A 22,026-nucleotide genomic window follows, 5' to 3' on the forward strand; every position below is an offset into this window, starting at 1 on the left:
TCATATATAATATTTATTAAAAATATAACTTAGTTATATACATATGAATATATCTTAATCTAAATATAAAACTTAAAATTATAAATTAAATATATTATCTAATATGTTTGATAGTGTATTGAAAAGATTAAATTAACTAAAAATTAATATTTTCACTGATTTAATTTTTAAGGACATTTGATATTTCATAATAATAAAAATGATAAAACTTTTTCAATAAAAAAACTGTAGAAAATGATAAGTAGATATGTACTTATTTGTAATATCTCAAAAAACGGTTTAGAAGAAATTGAGTTGTGAAGTCAAGAGTAGTTATCTCTCGATTTTGAGTTAAGATTTTAGAAATTTTGAAGAAGGAATTTCATTTTGTTCAATGGTTAAGTGTTTTGGTGATGCGTGTGAGATTCTAAGTTCGAATAATGTTTCTTGAAATTTTTCTAAGAATGAGCCTGTTGGTTCAATGGTTAAACTTCTGTACACCTTTAGGTCTTGTGTTTGAATTGTTGCGTATGCAATGAGAATATTTTTTATATTATTCTGCAAATTAGTTTAGTTTTCCTTTTTAATTAATTTATTCATTTAAAATTTAGTAACTTCCTTCTTTCTATTTTTGGGGACAAAAATGTTCTCCCTCTCTTTCTTTGTTTCCAAATCATCTTTGTTTTGCTATTGGACGTGAATTAGGTCCTATGCAGGGTTTGATCTTTTCTCTTGGCTCCATTCTTAGCGTTAGATTGAGCGATGTCTTACATTCTTTCAACGACTTAAGAATCGCATGTTTGCTGTCCATTTGCCGATAAGTTCCAATCTGGGGTTGGTGTCAAAAGTTAATTGACATAGTTTTAGTTGGATGCTTATTTAAGAGATTTGATTCAATTTAATCGTCTGACTTGGGCACTATAACGTTGTTTTAGGCTCAGGAATCATCTTTGTTGCTTCCACATCAAAGCTGTATCAGGTGGGTACCGATAACCCAACTTTTGTTTTTAGTTTAGGCATCAGAAAACTGACTGTTGACACTACACGGCTGTGTGGCAGGCTGTGTAACTCACTGTTCATGAAAATTAGAGGCACATGGGCATTTGCCCAAGCCATGTGTGGTTATGTGTTACACAGGATTCACACGGGCCAATGACACGGGCATGTGTTCAAGCCGTGTAACTCACTGATTACGGATTAGGACCACATTAGCAGGTGACATGAGTGTGTATCAAACCGTGTGGAACGCACGAGCAAGCACATGGACGTGTACTAGACCGTATGGAGGCAGACAGACTAGCTATCCAGGCCATGTGAGACCACATGGGCCAACTATCCAGGCCGTGTGAAAAAATTTTCCCCTCGAACCACAAGCGTCGTTCGAAACGAACACCAGCCTACTGTAGGGTCCGTATGATCTGAATTAGGCTATATAACTTGATATCTGATGATCTAATGATGAACAACTTGTGATCTATACGTATATCTGCTATGTTTGAACCTAAGTAAGTAGGGCCTATCAGAACGTAATGTGCTCTTGCTTAATGCATATGAACTATCCAAGTACGATCTGTATTCTGTTAAGTTTGATGGTACGCCTCTACGTCACACTGTTGATTAAGAAAATGTGATATCTGAATATGTTGAATCGATTGGTATTGATTCATATATATATATAACCATGCATAATACTTCATGACAATCTGATGCGATCTATTGAGGTTTGCTAAATCTGTTTTACAAAGCATGGACTCTCATGCCTACTAGTTCTGTTATGGTTCGTTAGCATGATCTACATGCTTATTATGCATACCATGATATATTGCATGTGATTCGGGAGGATTTGAAAGGAGGAAGTTTCTGGCAGTTTAATGATTTGTTTTATCTGGTGGTTTATCCACAATTCTATTTTGGCAGTTTGACTGCAATATTGTGGCTTAACCACATGTATTTGATCTGATAGTTTTAATTGCAAATTCAGGTGGCACTATCCATGGTTATCAGTTGGTGTGATTTGGTTGGACGAGTATTGGGGAAACTCTATTTTGGTGTGTAGCGGAGTTGGGTAGGATGTTTTCTGATAAATCTACATTCTGAATGGTTTTGACAAATACTGTAACGACGTAAACATACATTTTTTGTTCTGTTATGTTCTGCTTTGTTATGTTTTGCTCTGCTCTGTTTTGTTTTGTTATGTTCTGATTTGTCTTGTTCTGGTTGGGTTGTATTGTTCTGTTATATTACACTTGCTATTAAGTTCAATGTGTTTACATTGATTTATATATTATGTTTTGTTAACTATAATTGATGTTGGTTTTACACTGGGCTTTTTAGCTCACATTTTGGTTTTATCTTTGTGTGTTCAAGTAAGTATCTGACTTAGGATCGAACGATGTGTGGGAGCTTAGATTTTTTTACAATAATGTAAAAATGCTTTTGATCTTTTGGGTTTGTAGTCTGTTTCTGATCTCGTCTTGGTTTTTTCTAAATTCATCAGTAATTGATATTTTTTAACGTGAAACTACAAAACCACTCAAGTCAACAAAACGAATTTTGGTTTTCAACATTAAACTCCGAAAATATTTTTCCGCCATGAACAAGTAAAGTTTTGAATTTTTTTGGATAATTACTGAAATCAATTTTCAATATGTTGGTGTAACTCGTCCAAATTTGAGTTAAACTTCTAGGCTGAGTGTGTTACATTATCACTTATTATAGAATTTTTAGTTATTTTTGTTATTTAAAATTAATTTTTAAATACTTAACCTTTAAATTTTTAAAAATTATATTTATCAAATAATTTAATTATATTCCATATTTAATTTTAAGTAATATACCAAAATATATTTCATAACTTAAATTAAATATTTAAAATTTCAATACTTTTTTAATTCTTAACTTCTCGATACTTAAACTTTCAGTTTATTAAACAACCTCACTTAAACAATTATATTTTATTTTAAAATTATTTATTAAAAATAATAAATAAGATAAAATTATTGGAAATTGATTTAAAATATCATAATCTTGTACGAATTGAAACAAGCCAATACATAATGATAAACACTGATAATGGCTGAAATGATGTAAAACAAAGGCTGCAATACCTCAATCATGATTAATTTTCCCATGATACATACCATTTCTTGTCAATTTTGATGCTTTTTCTCTTGCTGACCTTACAAGACAAGATGAGCTTAGCCCATCTGTAATGTAATGTCATCAGTGCACTTTCTACTCTATCAGATTTTTTTTTTTTTTTCCAATGCGTTGCCAAAGCTATCCCTTGTTTCTCTCCCCTAATAATTCCCAGTTCTAACTTTTTCTATGATGTATTTTTCTCAGAGAAAATCTTAAATCAAAATCATAGACTTTGTTTTTAACTCCATAAGTTTAACTTATTTGGTACCCTTTAAATCAGCTACCCTTTCTTACCAAACACCAACCACACCATCCATGGCTTCCTCTTTCTTCCCTTTGCTCTTCTTTCTTCCCCTTCTATTTCTTGACCCTCTCTTCTGCAAAGCCAATCTTCACCATTCCAAAACCTTCCTCAGATCATCCCTTATTTCCCAACCATTAACCAATGCCACCATTCTACCAACTCTCTTTTTTGAAGTCACCAAACCCATCAATGTCCCAACTACCACGCCCTGTACCCTCTCTGTCCTTCAACATGACTTTGGTTTCACTTATGGCAAACCTCCTGTTTTGGCAAACTACAGCTTCCCATCCAATTGCCCATATCAGGAATTTTCCAAGATTGTCCTGGAATGGAATGCTACCTGCAAAGGAAGGCAATTTGACAGGATTTTTGGAGTTTGGTTATCTGGAGTGGAGCTTTTGAGAAGCTGCACAGCTGAACCTAGAGCTACTGGGATCATTTGGAGTGTGAAAAAGGATATTACAAGGTATTCCTCATTGCTTTTATCCAACAAGACTCAAACTTTTGCTGTTTATATGGGAAATCTTGTTGACAAAACTTATACCGGTGTTTACCATGTCAATGTCACTCTTTATTTTTACCCTGCTGTGGAAAAAATGAACCTTTATGAGGAAAAGGCAAGAAATTTAGGGTCTGGGTTTGGTTCTAAAGCCGATTTGATCATACCCTTTTCGCTTGATTTGCCATTGAATGATGGGTTGTGGTATGAGATCGAGAATTCTACTGATGTTAAAGTGAAGGAATTTGAAATTCCTCAAAATGTTTATAGGGCTGTATTGGAGGTGTACGTGTCATTTCATGAGAATGATGAGTTTTGGTATGGGAATCTTCCAAACGAGTATATTGCTGCCAATAATCTTACAGGTTTTGCTGGAAATGGACCTTTTAGAGAGGTAGTGGTTAGTTTGGATGATGAAGTAGTTGGTGCCATTTGGCCTTTTACTGTGGTTTACACAGGAGGAATTAATCCGCTCTTATGGCGACCCATTAGTGGTATTGGTTCATTTGATCTCCCCACTTATGATATCGAAATTAGTCCCTTTTTAGGGAGTTTATTGGATGGGAAAAAACATAAACTAAGTTTTGGTGTTACAAATGCCTTGAATGTGTGGTACATTGATGCCAATTTGCATCTATGGTTAGATAGCAATAGTGCAAAGACCGAAGGGAAGCTTTTGCAACATAAAGTGGCTCCTCTTGCTGTTTCTTCTGTGTTAGATTTTAAGGGATTGAATGGAACCTTTGTTACTAATACATCCAGGTTCGTATCCTCTACTGGATGGGTCAAGTCCACTTATGGGACGGTCACAACTGAATCCATTCAAGATTTAAGGTATAGCAACTCCATGTTGATGGGCAAGGATGGGAATCTGCAGATTGTGAATCAGACGATCCATTTTGATGACAGTGTTTATGCAAAGTCACCAGCTTCTAATGTCGAATCAAAGAAATCACTCAAGAGGTTTCATTTATACTTATACAGTGATGATGTTGATCAAGGAAATGGAACTCTATCGATGGTAGCTAATGTCACATTAGGATTCAATGAGAAGAAGTTTAAAGATGCCGATGCCAGGTCGCCTAGCAGTTCACTCAGAAATTTGCAGAAAGGAAAGGGTGTAATAATTATAAAAGACAACCTGGTTGTGAGTGGAGTCGGAAGTACCCAACAATCATATAATTACGATAGTAGTAAATTTTGCTACTCTAGAAACATAAGCAGCTCAAACTACACCATTCTTCACGATGAAGTGCAAAACACATGTAATAAAAGAGCAAAATCTCATTTTGGATACGGTCTTAGCAGAAGGTGGTCATTTCCAGCTAGAAGAGCTTTTCTAACGTCTCATGTAGTTGATCCGAATGGAAACTAGTATTTTGACTCCTTTGATTCTTGACTTGCTTTATTTGGAGTTCTCGAATTAGATAATCAAGATTCGTGCATATGGATACTCCAAATAAATGGTAAGTGTTTCTACTCTTGCATCCTTTTCTTTTTATCACATTTTTTGCAATTGAATGAACTTAGGTGATTCTTCTATCTGACCTTAAGTTTGACAACTCAAATCTAAAACTAAGCTGTTGTAGTTTATAACGAACTTCGTTGGATCCTAGAAGTATTATTTTGCAACCAAATGCCATGTATAATCTACCTGAATTAAATTCCAACTATATTCAGATACTTTTGGTGTACTGTACACTGTCTATCCTTTTGACTTTATACCACAGTTTAAATTTCTCTATGAATAATCTAGATAAAGTTGAATTTTCAACCATTCATCTCTGCCAGTCCCATAATCTAGTTCATGCTACATTAGAGCATGTGGAACTGTCTTTGCTAGTACCAGATATATGCAAAACGATGGAAATGTTTTTTTCTCTAACAGAGCTAAATATGTGCGGATATCTTTCATTTAGATTGTTAAAATTGGTCTTCCCTCACCTGTCGGGTCTTCCATCCGAAGTTCATTTGCTCGGGTCTGCCATTGGATGTCTTGCCAAAAGACAGAATCCCAAGACTTGAGAATAGGATATGGAAAAAGAAGTAGCTGAGGCTGCTTAGAAGCCACTAGACATTGCATCGGCTCTTATTAGACTATTATTTACAGTTTAACAGCCTCAAGGATTTCCATTTCTTCCTCATACAATACTGTTTATGCACCAATATGCATCATTGTAAAACATGAATCTCTCTTACTAATAATATTCATTGTCTTTTTTGTTGCAGCTAGCGTTCATGGTTTCCGTTTATGTGAAAAGGTTTTATGGGACGTAGCTTCAGGTGACAAAACTTGAAGATGATATTTAATTGTTGGTGTGGGAGTACTGGATTGTTACAAATATCTCACATTTTTTATGTTAGATGAACATTAATAGGGAAGAGCAAATATGCCAATTCCATTCTCTTCTCACAAGTCGTCGGTGATATTATGCTTCTAATAATTTCCTCTTTTGTTGATAAACTTATTTTGTGAAATATGTTAAACCCTAATTGGAAATTATATAAATTAGATTTCTGATTTTTAATTCAATTTAGTCTCATTAATTGATTGAATTTTGATTTTTCTTTTTAAGTTCTATTAAAAAGTACTGATTATGCCTTCACTTTTAGATTTTAATTTTTAAATTAGGTCTTTGATTATTAAAATGGTCACAAATTTAGATTTAATTAAATTAATATAGGTAGAGATGAATTTCAGTATATTAAAACGCGTTTATTTTTATATTAAAGGGTTAAGAAGTTATACAAGTAGTTCTAAATAAGAAAAAACAATTGATATAAATTTAGGTCGGGTTACCTGGTCATGCCTACGGTCAGTCTAAAATGTGAGAGGATTTAGATAAAAATATAGGCTTGAAAAATAAGTTTGAACAAAAAAAAATGTAAGTTTAAAAAACAAGCCGGACCTCGGGTAAGGTATTTTTGGCCTGGGCTCAACCCAATCTGAATTCACTAAATGAAAATTTGCTTTTTAGTGCTATTTTTTAATTTTTATTCTTATTTTGCTACAATTTTACTATTATGTTGGTACTATTTTGTTGTTATTATTTGGATATTATATAAAATTTATTTAATTGTTAATTTTGTTATTATTTTAGAGGCATTTGTTAATTTTGTTATTATTTTAGATGCATTTACTTGTTAAGTTGCATCTATTTTAGTATTAGTTAAGTATACAAATTTTTTAGTAGGTCGGGATCTAATTTTAACATTTTTATTCAGGTCAGGCTTGGATAAAATTTTAAGCCCATTTTTGAACCAAACTAGGCCCGAACCTAGCAAACTGACTTGAATTTTTAGTTTGAGATGAATTTTTAATAATTTATTTAATTTAAACAAATTGATTTAGAAATTGATAGTCTGACTTGTCGGATCCAAAACCTGAAAACACAATATTTACTTCAAAACAGATTGTATGGCCTTTTTATTAAAATAACCCCTTAATTTTAATTAAGTACCAAAATGATCCATTTTTTTAATTAAACACCAAAATGACCTAAAATCTACAGTAAAAGTTGGTCGAGTCAAATATATGGCGCCACCAACTTGCCACGTCAGCAGGGAGCATAAAAAATTAATTTTTTTGTATAAATATCAAGAAAATACTGAAATTTTTAAAAACATGGGAGGACTTCAAAAAAATTAACCATTTTTCTGGTAGAGTCAACTTAAATGGCGCCACCAGATTCTGCCATGTTAGTCCTTTTTTTTTTTACTTTTCTTTTTCTTTTTTTCTTTATTTTATTTATTTATTTTATTTATTTATTTATTTATTATTATTAACTTTAAAAATTTTGAAATATATATTTGAAATATTTTATTAATATATATTTTTTAAATTTTAAATATATATTTTGAAATTATTTTTTAAATTTTAAATATTATTTTTTAAATATTTAAATATTTTAAACTTTCAAATTTGTTGTTAGTTTTTATAATAATTTAAATATTATTTAATTTATTTTATAATATTTTAAATTATGATTTTTAAATTATTTTTAAAGATATTCAAATTATTTTTTAAATTCTATTTAAAAGTTAAAAATAATATTTTATTTTAAAAAGTGAAATTTGAATTAATAAAAAAATTAAAAAAATAGTTTTCATTTGAATAATTATACAACCTTATTTTTTCAAAACTTGCAGTATTTTTAAAAAATAAAATAATTTTTTAATTTTTTATTAATTCAAATTTTACTTTTTAAAATAAAATACTATAAAACAAATTAAATAATATTTAAATTATTATAAAACTAATAAAAAATTTGAAAGTTTAAAATATTTAAATATCTAAAAAATAATATTTAAAATTTTAAAAAGTAATTTCAAAATATATATTTAAAATTTAAAAAATATATATTAATAAAATATTTCAAATATATATTTCAAAATTTTTAAAGTTAATAATAATAAATAAAATAAAATAAAATAAATAAAGAAAAAAGACAAAAGAAAAGTAAAAAAAAAACAAGTACTGACATGGCATGATCTGGTGGCGTGGTTTAAGTTGGCTCCACCAAAAATGGTTAATTTTTTTGAAGTCCTCTCATGTTTTCAAAAATTTTAATATTTCTCTAGTATTTATATAGGTGGCGCCATTCTACATGGCTACACCCAAAAATAAAAATGCTCCGTATTGACGTGACAAGTTGGTGGCGTCGTATAATTTGACTCTACTAACTTTTATTGTAGATTTCAGGTCATTTTAGTGTTTAATTAAAAAAGTGAGTATTTTAGTACTTAATTAAAATTACGAGGTTATTTTAATAAAAAGGCTCAGATTGTAGGGATATGATTTATCCAATATTCTGAGGTGGCAAGATCACAAGCATCAATTTAGCTTACGATATAACAAAGTCAAACTATCGATTTCTTTTCAACGATCAGAAAACAGATTGCAGAACTTCCGCCAAACTCCAAAGTTCTGTGTCGCAAATTCTCCACATAAACAAGAAGGAAAAAAGAATGAGCTTCTTTACACTAAGAAGGTCAAAATCCCATTTCAGTTAGAAAATAGGATATTTGGATTTCAACTCCCTTTTAGAATTTGTTTTTTCTAATTTTGTTCTACTTCTTCTTCTACTTTTCATGCAGTGCTTGCAGTTCCTTGGGAGTTCAATCCTCAAGCTTGACAGTTCAGTTGGCTTTCCACTCTAATGAAAATAATAATTTCCTTGGAGCTTTTGTTTCATCTCCTAAAAGAACGGAAATTAAGAAGTTTTCTATAGCTTGCTCTTCTATTACTTCTGGTAAAGTTCATTTCATCTCTTTGGTTTTCTTTTTAGTTTAGTTTTCTGGATTTCATTTGTTTTGGGTTGATTTAAAGTGGCTTCTGGTTGGTTATTAATTAGATTTATTTTGGGTAATTTTGGGTGTTTAGTGATAAAAAGGTTGTAATTTTAGGAGAATTTTATTTAGAATTGGATGCATTTGGTCACAAGCTAGGATTGGCACCTTATGAGTGAAAAGGGGTCAATTAAAACGCTCTATGTGGATCATGAAGACTGTTTGTTCTGAAAATGCCAACTTGGTTGGAAGATAAGGCCAGGCCGTGGTTGAAATTGATTACATTGGTTTAAAGTTATGTTTTTGAGTCGTGTAATGATTGAAGCATGGATGGGGATTTATATGCCTTGGTTTTAGGATGTAAAAATTCGCTGCAAGCTTTAATATCCAATTGTATAATGATGAAAATTTACAATCTTTTATTTATTTTTTAAATAGATGACATCATGATAATATGCTTAATGGTGTTTGTTATAAAATCCATGAACTTCCGTGGTATTAACTAATCAAGATGATGAATTTGACATCCCTTTCTGTAACCTGTACAAATTTGACTAGTATTTCTCCTTGCTAGTGAAAAAGTCATTTTTGCAATTATGTTGTATGCCAGGAACGGCAAGAACATTCTTGTCTTTGGAGTTTGGACTTTAGAGATGCTATCAATTTATGCTCTTTATCTCCATTCATCTTTTCTTTTAGATCCATTATTGGTTTAAAGCTGCAAGAGGAGAGCCTGTAAGTCGGCCTCCTGCATGGATGATGCGCCAGGCAGGAAGGTATATGTCTGTTTACAGAAAGTTTGCAGAGAAACATCCATCCTTCAGAGAGAGATCTGAGACAACTGATCTCATTGTGGAAATTTCTTTGCAGCCTTGGGAAGCTTTCCGCCCTGATGGAGTGATAATTTTCTCCGATATACTTACTCCACTGCCTGCATTTGGTGTCCCGTTTGACATTGAAGAAGTAAGGGGTTCTGTCATTCAGTCCCTGATTTGCTCTGAGGATTGCTTGAAAGCATTGCACCCTATTGACCTGGAGAAACTACATTCTGTTGGGGAGTCCCTTAAGATTTTGCGCCAGGAGGTGATTTGTCTGTTTTAATAACATGCACTGTATAGACAATGTCTTACTAATATACAAACTTTATAATTGCCAAATTTCTTTTTCTTTCCTTTTATATCTTTTATAAGTTCTTTTTTACGTAGGTTGGAGATCACGCTGCGGTGCTGGGTTTTGTTGGAGCACCTTGGACAATTGCAACATATATAGTAGAGGGAGGTACAACCCGCACTTACACAACCGTAAAGAGTATGTGCCACACAGCACCAAATTTATTGAGGGACCTTCTGAATACATTATTTACCAAGTGGAGTCTAGAGTACATTGCATACAAATATTTGATTCATGGGGTGGGCAACTACCACTTGATATGTGGGAGCAGTGGTCAAAGCCTTACATAACAGAGGTACTTTGGAACTTGGTTGGATAAAGCATCATTATATTGCCTTACTGAATCATTCTCACCTTGTTCCTTAGAAATTGCAGAGCTAATTATTTTTGTCATAGAGCTAATGAAACGGTGCACGAAATGAGTAGAACAGTTGTCTTGTATTTTGCCTTGACTGTTAGTTCTGTTGTTAATTTACCAATGTGGCTATTAGTTAACTATTTAAGTTCCTCCAGGCTCTGTTTAGATTGCTGTCTCTCTACTAACTTTTTACTTCCTGGAAAATTGGTATAAGAAACAGAATCATATTTCCCTAAAATGAGTGAATGGCTAAAATGTAAAGCCAATCAAGTATATCATTTGATATAGAAGTGCAAGAATGAATGTTCTCATCCATGAAAGTTAATTTTTTTTTTTTTTTAATTTCTTCAAAAGATTGTTTCCTGTGAACCTAAAAATTTATTTTGCTTTTTGGTTCTAGCAAAAAGCAGCTAGCAAAGCCATACAAGGTTAAGAATTTTGAAAATTAATTTATTTTAACGAAGAACTCTGCATTTTATAAATTATATAGAAAAAGGAGGAGACAGAGACATTAGCTCAGACTCTCTTCTATTACCAACCAGCAATCGACTCCTATTGAGTGGTTTGAGAAAATTTGCCTTAGATAACATATTTCTATACCTTTTAATGTCTATCTTGTACTCATTTGTTGGGTTCCTAAAATTGCAGATTGTGAGCATAGTACAGAATAAATGCCCTAAGATACCTCTTGTTCTCTACATTAATGGAAATGGTGGCCTCCTTGAGCGCATGAAAGGAACTGGGGTTGATGTGATTGGACTTGACTGGAGTCACTGGACAGTTGATATGGCTGATGGAAGGAAGCGGTTGGGTAATGATATCAGTGTACAGGGAAATGTTGACCCTGCTTGTTTTCTCCGCTTCCAGCTGTAACGGAGGAAATCCAAAGGTTTTTCATATCCATTGAACTTTGTGTTTGAATTCCCTTATTATATTGCCAACTTTTATCTATATTTTAAGTTAGATTCTTGTTTCTTTTGTTGCTAATATTACGGGCACACACACACAAAGGCCACTTGACTATAATAAGATGGTTCAGTAGATTTATCATGTTGGAGCAGGTCGCTAGGAGGGCGCGCTTATTCCTAGTAGTGGTAGTTCAAATTGTCTCCCCCGGTAGTCCCCATCAGCCACCAAATAAAAAAAACTGGGGAAATGGGTCGTAAAGAATGCCATTTTCAATTTAAATTACTTGGTTTTATTCTTGCTAAAGTTTTGTACCTAACTTGAGGACTCAATTTCTAATCCTGTGTGCCTGACCAACTATTGACTTATGGAATACTTTTGAATATGTATGATGGTATATTCAAAGGCATTCAAATGACAATGTAAGAAAGTCAGTCACATTTAAATCCTGATTTTCTGTTTCTGTGTTAGATATAACTTTAATATGCTTCTAATTGGTCCAGTTGTTTAAACTATTGCATCCTATTTTTCAGGGTTGTTAAGTGTGCAGGACCACGTGGGCACATTCTTAATTTGGGTCATGGCGTTCTAGTTGGGACTCCTGAAGAAGCTGTTGCACATTTCTTTGAAGTCACAAAAAGCTTAAAGTACGACAGTTCATCTCAAAATCATGCCATGGAGGAACCTAAATTGTTAGTTTGAGAACATTATGGTTAGGCTAGATCCTGAGGTTTTTTCTATAAATTGGCCCTTTGGTTAAATTCACATCTTATCCTTGAATCACAACCTCATGATGTCAAATCAACTTGCATTTTGCAAAAGGGGTTGATTGGCTTTTGGCTCTTGTACATGCTTGTGGTTTAGCCAGTTAGGTATATTTATTGTGCTAGTTATTAAATGTTAGGAATGAATAAATATCCTGATTTTTTGTTGTACATTTGAAGCCTATGCATGTTCTAGTGATTTGTTCAAGCTTTTTCCCCTTTTACCTGGTTGGTAGAGGATATGAACTGCAGGGAGGATCAAAAGCTTTCCAGTGACTAGTAAAAACATGCCCTAAAAGGACATTTTGACCATAACCAAGTATTCATCTTTGTAATGAATTGATTCTTTGATCTTATCAGTATAGTGCTACCTGACCCCAGCTACTTGATAGATTGAGTTCTTTTGATTAGCTGAAAATAAGACTTGAGAAACTGCCATACAGGACATTTCTCTAATATGGTTGACGGGTTTAACCAACTCAATCAACGCAATAATCTTGCGATAGCTCTATATATTTTAGCTTGGAAAATATGTATGCGTCTATGTATTCATGGGCCTATTAGTGAGATATATCTTTCTATAGTTGTTTGAGTGATATTCTTTTTGTAACTTTTAAGATGGCGCTCTTTGTGTTTGTGTTTGTTTGAGCCTGCTGGTTTCTTTGAATTTACTTTCATAGATGGTTTCTAGTGAAACTCAGATTTTGTTAGAGATGATCAGTTAATTATTAGCATTGACTGGTCTGGCCCCCTGAGAGGAATGCATCACATTATGCATGGACATGCATTAAGTGGAGATATCACCATAACAATGGAAGAAGCAATTTTATTGAAATCTGATAAATATAGCATCAAGTTTATTGTTCCCCTTATTTCTTCAAGATTCTAAATTTCAAGGCACTATTCCAGAGGTTTTTTTAAAATTATTTTTAATTTAAAATAGATAAGCAATGTTAAGTCAATAGGATACTAAATTTTGCTTTAAGTTCTTTTTTTTCATATTGTCTACTTATTATTTGCAGCTAAGATGTGATCCAACTGGGTTAAGTTTCCACTTTATATGCGAGTTTATCAGTTCTTATGGATCTTCATATCATGGTTTCTCTAATCTTTTTTGTTTGTGTCTTGCTTTAGTATGCTAGTTGTCCTCAATAATGTATTACCATTTTGAAGTTTCATTGTATTTGTAATGTAGTTACCACTGTTTCATGTCATTTTCTGGTCGGGTTACTCTTCATATGAATAGATTAATATTTTACTAGCAGCTGACTGTAGATGCCGAAAATTATTTTATTACTTCCTAGTAAGTGATTTTTGTAGGAATATTTTGTAAATATTTTAGGAATATTTTGTAGATATTTTCTTTATTAAAATCCCTTATTTTAAGGGATCATATCTCCTATTTAGTATCTTTCCTAACTTAGAGTTTCCTAAAGTAGTGTCATAGGTTGTATATAAAAACTCTGATTTATGTTCTATTTAGTATAAAAAATACTCTGATTTCTACATGGTATCAGCTTAGGTTACGATTTCTTTTTCAACCTAGACCATGTCCGAAACTCCTTCTCCTACTTCGGAGATTACTTCAAATCCAGAAAATTTTTCTGGTTCCGATGCTCCATCAGATTCGTCTGGTCTGACTATCACCTGCCATCGATTGAATGGCAACAATTTTCTTGAAGGGTCTTGTGAAGGTAATCTGGTCATAAAAGATCCAGAAGGTAACCTTTCTTCTACTGCATTTTTCTCCTCCCAGTTGACTCCTAATTGGATCCTCGATTCTGGTGCTACGGATCATATGACTGGTAACAAGGCATTGTTTCACAATTTTTTCCATACCTTTGGTAAAGCTGTCAAAACGGCTGATGGTACCTTGTGCAAAATAGAGGGACATGACACTGTTATTCTCAATGAACAGATTGCACTTAAAAATGTTCTCTTTGTACCAAATCTGGCGTGCAATCTCATCTCTGTTAGTAAATTGTCCACAGACTTGCACTGCTCTATAATTTTTAATGATCGTGATTGTACTTTGCAGGCACTGAACTCGAAGAAGATGATTGGTAAGGCCAGCTTGCATAATGGTCTCTACATCCTCCCTACCTCTCCTAAAATCGAGATCTCCAAGTCATTTACCGCTTTAGGAAAAGTTGATACTGTTATGTTATGGCACTTTCGTTTAGGCCATCCTAGTTTCCAATACCTTGCAAAATTGTTTCCTGCTCTATTCATTAATAAAAGGCTTAATTCTTTTTCTTGCAAAGTTTGCTCTCTTGCCAAACATACTAAATCATCTTATTTTCCTTCTACATACAAGCCTTCTTACCCTTTTGCTTTGATCCATAGTGATATTTGGGGCCCTTCTCGGGTGAAGAATGCTGATAATTGTAAGTGGTTTATCACTTTTATTGATGATCACAGTAGGATAACTTGGACTTATTTGCTGAAAGATATATCTGAAACTGCTAGTGTTTTTGTGCAATTTTATAACATGGTTCTCACTCAATTTGGGTCTAAAATCCAGCTCTTTAAATCTGATAATGGCAGTGAATTTTTTGTTAGGTCTTTAGGTGATTTTTTTAAGGAAAAGGGCATAGTTCAGATTAGTTCTTGTGTTGGAACCCCACAGCAAAACGGCGTTGCCGAAAGAAAAAATAGGCACCTTCTTGAAGTTACTCATTCTCTTCTATTTACCACTAATGTTCCTAAATATTTGTGGGGGGAAGCCTTATTAACTGCCACATATTTAATCAACCGGATGCCTAGTAAGGTTTTAAAATTTCAAACGCCTCAATCTATATTTTTGCAGCACTTTCCTCATTTTAAGCCTACCTCCTCCATTCTGCCACTTAAAATTTTTGGCTGCACTGTTTTTATCCAAAATATTGCTCCTAATAAGTCCAAGTTAGATCCTAAGTCTTTAAAATGTGTATTGGTTGGGTATTCTTCACTTAAGAAGGGTTATAAATGCTATCATCCTCCTTCTAAACGATTTTTCACCACTATGGATATAACATTTTATGAACAGGATTCCTATTTCACTCAGGCTGAAATTCAGGGGGAAACATGGAGTGATTTTCAGCCACAACAGGTATCTCCTTCTAATCTTCATTCTCAACCTTCAGAATTGCCATCTTGTTCGCCATTACCTGCAGATCTGTCACCTGTGAATGCTCCCATTGATTCTCCTGTAGTACCTATGACTAATTCACCTACACCCACTTTAAACACTCTTCCTGAAAATACACCTACTCCAATTGACAGTCTTCAAAAAAACACCATCACCCAAACAGCTTCGTGTCTACACAAGAAAAAGAAGACATATCCCTGAGACTGTTTTGCAATCTGATTCTTGCCGAGAATTGGATTTGGGTCCAGCTGCCGAAATGGAAGAAGAAATCAGTAAGTCCACTACTCTAGATGACTTTCCTATTGCTATTAGAAAAGGGGTTAGACAGTGCACCAAGCATCCTATTGAAAAATTTACTGGTTATAATTCATTGATGCCGTCTTTTCAAGCATTTACAGCAACTTTGGATAAAGAACAGGTTCCCACAAGCATAGCTGAAGCTCTAAAGGATCCAAAATGGAGAAGGGCTGTTGAAGAGGAAATTTGTGCACAAGAGAAAAATGCTACTTGGACCATTACAGACCTTCCTCAAGGAAAAAAGGCTGTCGGCTGTAAATGGATCTTTGCTGTAAAGTATAACTCCAATGGCAGTATCCAACGATACAAAGCTAGACTAGTGGCCAGAGGTTTCACGCAAACATATGGGATAGACTTCACAGAAACTTTTGCACCTGTGGCAAAGCTTAACACTATTCGAGTACTCCTAAGTTTGGCTGTAAATTGCGATTGGAAATTACACCAACTTGATGTAAAAAACGCATTTCTTAATGGCAAGCTTGAGGAAGAAGTCTATATGCAATTGCCACCTGGCTCAAAGTCTATTGAAGGTAGCAACAAGGTTTGCAAGCTCAACAAGTCTCTATACGGGTTAAAACAATCACCCAGAGCTTGGTTCGAGAGGTTCACTAAAGTCATTCTTCAAAATGGCTACAAGCAGTCCTTTGCCGATCATACGCTTTTCATCAAGGTAACTTCTACAAATAAGAAAGCTATCCTAATTGTGTATGTGGATGACATCATTCTTACTGGAGATGATGAGGAAGAGATTAGCAATTTGAAGAAGTTGTTAAACAGGGAATTCGAAACCAAGGACTTGGGAAAGCTAAGGTATTTCCTAGGAATGGAGGTGGCAAGATCAAAAGAAGGACTTGTGATCAACCAGAGAAAGTATGTACTTGATTTACTCAAAGAAACTGGTTTTCTTGGCTGTAAGCCGACTGATACACCAATGGAGGCAAACTTGAGATTCAATAAAGAAGATGAGTCCTTAGTAGACAGAGAGAAATTTCAAAGGTTAGTTGGGAAACTAATCTACTTATCCTTGACAAGGCCAGATATAGCTTTTCCCGTAAATGTGATAAGTCAACACATGACTAATCCTACTGAAGAGCATATGGCAGCAGCAAATAGAATTCTCAAGTACTTGAAGAAAACTCCAGGACACGGCTTAATGTTTAAGAAGACACAAGACAGAACTGTTAAGATTTTTACAGACTCTAGTTGGGCTGGAGATCTCACTGAAAGAAGATCCACTAGTGGGTACTGCACTTTTGTTTGGGGTAACCTTACAACTTGGAGAAGTAAGAAACAATCTGTTGTTTCAAGAAGTAGTGCTGAAGCTGAATTTAGAGCACTAGCTTTGGGGATATGCGAAGGAATTTGGCTACTTAAATTACTAAAAGAACTTGGCACAAATCAGGAGGATCACTTTGAAGTTTTGTGTGATAATCAATCTGCCATTCAGATTGCCAAGAACCCAGTTCAACATGACCGAACAAAGCATGTTGAAATTGATAGGCATTTTATTGCTGATCAAGTCAACAAAAAGACAGCCACTCTTTCTTACATTCCTTCAGAAGGACAGATTGCAGACATTCTTACCAAGGCTTTGCCAAAACCTGTGTTCAATAAATTCCTATTCAAGCTGGGATTATACAATGTATATTCTCCAGCTTGAGGGGGAGTGTAGGAATATTCTGTAAATATTTTAGGAATATTTTGTAGATATTTTCTTTATTAAAATCCCTTATTTTAAGGGATCATATCTCCTATTTAGTATCTTTCCTAACTTAGAGTTTCCTAAAGTAGTGTCATAGGTTGTATATAAAAACTCTGATTTATGTTCTATTTAGTATAAAAAATACTCTGATTTCTACAATTTTTCATGCAGATTTTGCTCCAAAATTGACAGACCGCCAAGAGAATATTTGAGCTAAGGCCCTTCCTGCAAAAGGAATGTAGGTTTTGTCTTCCCTACTTCGAATTTTTATCTGGGAGTGTGAAAGCTCTCTTTCTGCAGGTTTGCTCATAAATTTCTAGTAAGCTACTAGTTTTAAACAGTGAAGTTAACCTGAAGTAAAGGTCATTCAGAATTCCGTAAGTTTTACTGCCTTTTGCATGCTTGATTAATAGCAAATGGCTGAAAGAGAGAAGTGAAGTTACTATGATGATTGGGGGTATGGAGTCCATGGCAAGAACTTTTTTTTTTCAATGAATCCATAACAAGGTTACTTGAGAAAGAATAGTATTTCTATGTATAGCAAGGCTTGAGGCCTCTAAAAAATCTCCTTTTCTGCAGCACAAAGGGAGCGGACTGCAAGAATATTCTAGAATATGGACTGCATCGAAGTGTTCTGAAATGTGAAAATATCATGGTTGATTTAGTTGTTTCTTGTTGAGATTTTGCGCACAATGAATTAGTGCATATTACAAGCTCGTTCCCATTGGATAAATGCTCAATTTGGGCCACCTAAACCTTTGAGGCTCTGCTCTCATAAAGATCAAATTTTCAAGGTGGTCAAGTAAAGATTAAGCCTTCCTGCTTATATAAGCATCAAACTTTTTCGGAGTTGCAAATAAGAATTAAGCCCAAGGTTTGTTGTAATTGTTTTGTATTTCTTTAGTTATATGGTGTTAAAAGATAAACTATATATGCTTTACCTAGTTTCATGGTTATTGAACATAATAGTATTGTAATATATATTTTATTGGTCATTATGTGCAGAATGGTTGTTTGAGTATGTCCAAAAAGATTTGGTCCTTATTTAACCACTTTAAAAGGTTTGATCTTTATGTGAGCAGGCTTTGAAAGAGCCTAAATTGGCATATAGTCTATCCCATTTCACGAGCCAAAATCTTGAAGTCAGTGGAACTAAAGTGCAACTAACTTATAGGAGAATAACAATCAATATGAGTAGGTAAGCAACTCAGCACAGAATGGGACGTGAGATTTAATGCGTTTTGATCATGTATTCTTTCAAATATCTGTCTGAACTATGTCATTCCTTAGTGCAAGGGGCAATTCCTTCCTGGTTTTGAGAGATGAAATAGTTCAACCTCTTATGAGAACTGCCTGAATGATAATTGTTCCCAAATGAAGAAAGATCCATGTTTTTCTTGTGATATAATTGGATGCAACAGGCCAGTTCTTTGGAGTTATTTCCTTGACTATTAATATAGATTGACGTCTTCTCATAATAGTTGCTCAATTTGAACTCTAATTTCTGACTCTTGGCTGAAAAAGTAGAATTTTGGTCGATGAACAAATTGACAAGTACTCGTATTTTTATGGAGATACTGGCTTTTCCATGTTTCCTGGTTCCTCTAGAAGCTGATTCAAGACTTTGAATCCAGAAATGATATCCACTTTTGACATCAAAACCTGCTCTATTGAACCTGCAGCAGGCGAGTATTCCCTAATGTAACAAACCCATCCCCTGAGCAGAAATGCCACTCACTTTTTGTATCTATCTGCAACTATGATTGTTGATTGTAGAGATTCAGCTCCCAAGCTTCTATATATGTGTTTTGAGATAAATACAAATTCTTGAGCCATTTCTTATTAGTTTAAGCAGCAAGGAAAGTGTTGGTTCCTCCTAAAATAAACACCTTAATTTTCTTCAGGTGATTTCAGCTTAAAGAACCCGTTTTTTGGTTGGTATTTGCACTATGGGAAGTTAAAATACTAAATAATTCTTTGTTGGCATCCCAAGAATCAGGTTTTGATCCTCGTAATTGTCATTCCTTTCCCCCAAAAATATAGCTGCTTTGTTGGAATATAAAATTGAATAATTAATAGAAACTTGTATTTTGCTTCCTTGATATATGTATATATATACACGCACTACCATCATTATCTTTCATTTTCATGGAGTCAAGCCATCTTAATCCCTTGTTCATCTACAGTATTACAGAAAGTCTGATTAAATTATTGGTTTGAAACCTGCTGCAACAGTGCAACTTTAAGAGCCATTCAAAAAACCTGCCATATGACTAGGACAATGTAGGGTCTTTGAAAAAGAAATGGAGCGGGAGGGAATGGCATTCTTTTACCTATTTGTTTTAGAATACTATGAAATGAGTTTTAGGGCATTTTTAACTTGCTTGGAGAAGAAGAAATGTTTGAGGTTGAAATATATCTTTTCATCTTTAAAATACTATTGAAAATCTTGTTTGTATATGCTTTCCGCATTTAAAATATATTATTGGGACACGCTTTAAGCGAGACAAATTTTCTAGTGATTGGACAATAACTTTAGTAAATCTATTAATGATTATTTTATTATAAAAGAATCTTATGAATAAATTGATATATTTTAAAAGTAGCTCTTTAAAATAAAAAATAAAAAAATATATTTATTAGTCAAATCATATCTTTTTTTTATCTCGTTTGTTAGAAAGAGAATCTGAAACGATAAAAAGATAAAAAGACAAATTTCTTGACTATAATCATTCAAAAGCATTATTATGTGATTTTCTAGTTTGAATCCAACTACTTACAAATAATCCTGTCAAAACTAAATAAATTTTAGAACATTGATTTCTCATCTCTTGTAAGATACTTTATTTTGAAATACTTTATTTTGAAACTTTAAATAGCCTTAAACAAACTACTTAGACAAAAATTTTAGCAATATTTTTTTAATACGAATCCTATTACTATTTATACACTCAACTAATAAAACGAAATATAATAAATACTTAAGTGTGTTAAAATCCACATCATCCCGATTATTGCAACAATAACCGTATCAATTGAAATAATACTCTTAACAATTCTATTTAAGTATCAATACAGATTTTCTTTCTTTGAAGCAGATCAGTAACCTCTATGAAGTTCACCCATAACTAGTTGTAAACATTAATTACACTTCCCATAGCCTAAAATGATTCTATATGTCTAGATAAGTATTTGCATTTACTTTCGAAGTTTGCTTAGAAAGAAAGATAGAAAGGAGTGAAGATGAAGACTTTGTTAATAAAATAGTTAAGATTAACTACTTTCCATCCTTTAATTTCCTTCTTTCCCTCCTAAGTGTTGCAATTTCTGCAACATGGAAACATATATGCATACAAGAAAAATGCATACAATATTTAAAGAGAAATTTGAGACAAGGGAATAGATTGAGCAAATGAATGTACACTTCTTAATTTTAGCACTTAACAAAAGAACAAATAAATAAAGAGTTAGATTTATTGAAGTTACGATATTTTATGCAGTATTTTTCATGCTTGTATTTGCTCCTTCTGATAATATCATAGTTCTCATCGTACCATTGATTTGATCCATGGTTTAGTGCTATGACTATATTCCATTTTCAAGTACTTTCACCCTAATGGAGCATTTGATTTTTTGAAAATAACATGAAAGCCAATACCCAATCCCTTTTCCCTCCCCCTACCCCCCATTCCCTATTTTTATGATACTTGTCTAATCGCCTGTTTGACAGAACATTATGGAGAAAAAAATGCAAGCCAAGTTGCAAGTGTGCTGTCAATGTTCTATGGATGTTGCATCTAATACACAGACACACACACACACACACATATAGCATGGTTCTTCAGCAAATTCATGAAGAAATGGGTATAGAATAAGGTGTCATTAGTGTTAGGGATGCCCCCACTTTTTGCTAGTGCTGAGAATTGAAGCAAATGTAACATCCTTGATGCATAGGCATTGGCTAAAAAGATGGTGCTATAATGAATGCAAAGAAATATCTATCTGAAAGCCCAAACTGCTGTCTACAAATCAAGATAACTTCATCTTCCTAGTACAATCTGAGTGACATCCAATGTTTGTGGCTATGACACTACCATTGAACTAGCCTAGAATAATGGTTAGGTACACATCAGATTGATAGAAAGCAACTTAACTGGTTTACTTGAACTGTATGGGAAAGAAAATTCAATGTTTTAACTCCGCAGATTCATGTAATCACATTTAAGAGACGATATCAAACATGTTTGAGATTCAAATCTTAGAATCTACAACCCTTTTTCCTATTCCCACACCCTCCTTTCTAAAAGAATGAAAGAGAAATTATACCATAGTTTTATGATGACAAGTAATGAGACAACTCTATAATGTAGCTATATATGTTCACCAATTTCTTTCCATGGCCCCTCAAGGCATATCAGTCTCTCCTGGTTCTAAGGAAATTGCTTTTTTTTTCAAGTTGCATTAGGTTATTGCAGTTCTGTCTCTAA

General features: G+C 33.4%; 1 protein-coding gene and 1 pseudogene across 1 annotated transcript; both read left to right on the forward strand.

The window, feature by feature from the left end:
* Window positions 1-3,022: 3,022 nt before the first annotated feature.
* On the forward strand, window positions 3,023-6,456 carry LOC121204682 (peptide-N4-(N-acetyl-beta-glucosaminyl)asparagine amidase A). Its single transcript, XM_041074986.1, has 2 exons — window positions 3,023-5,389; window positions 6,153-6,456. The coding sequence occupies exon 1, from the start codon at window positions 3,436-3,438 to the stop codon at window positions 5,296-5,298; it is 1,863 nt and encodes a 620-aa protein (XP_040930920.1). The 5' UTR covers window positions 3,023-3,435; the 3' UTR covers window positions 5,299-5,389; window positions 6,153-6,456.
* Window positions 6,457-8,810: 2,354 nt separating this feature from the next.
* On the forward strand, window positions 8,811-19,384 carry LOC107944958 (uroporphyrinogen decarboxylase 1, chloroplastic-like; annotated as a pseudogene).
* Window positions 19,385-22,026: the final 2,642 nt, after the last annotated feature.

The sequence above is a fragment of the Gossypium hirsutum genome, chromosome A01, assembly GCF_007990345.1.
Source record: "Gossypium hirsutum isolate 1008001.06 chromosome A01, Gossypium_hirsutum_v2.1, whole genome shotgun sequence".
In the NCBI taxonomy this organism is placed as follows: domain Eukaryota; kingdom Viridiplantae; phylum Streptophyta; class Magnoliopsida; order Malvales; family Malvaceae; genus Gossypium; species Gossypium hirsutum.

Coding starts and splice junctions, on each gene's coding strand:
- LOC121204682 (XM_041074986.1), top strand. CDS start 3,436: ATGGCTTCCTCTTTCTTCCCTTTGCTCTTCTTTCTTCCCCTTCTATTT.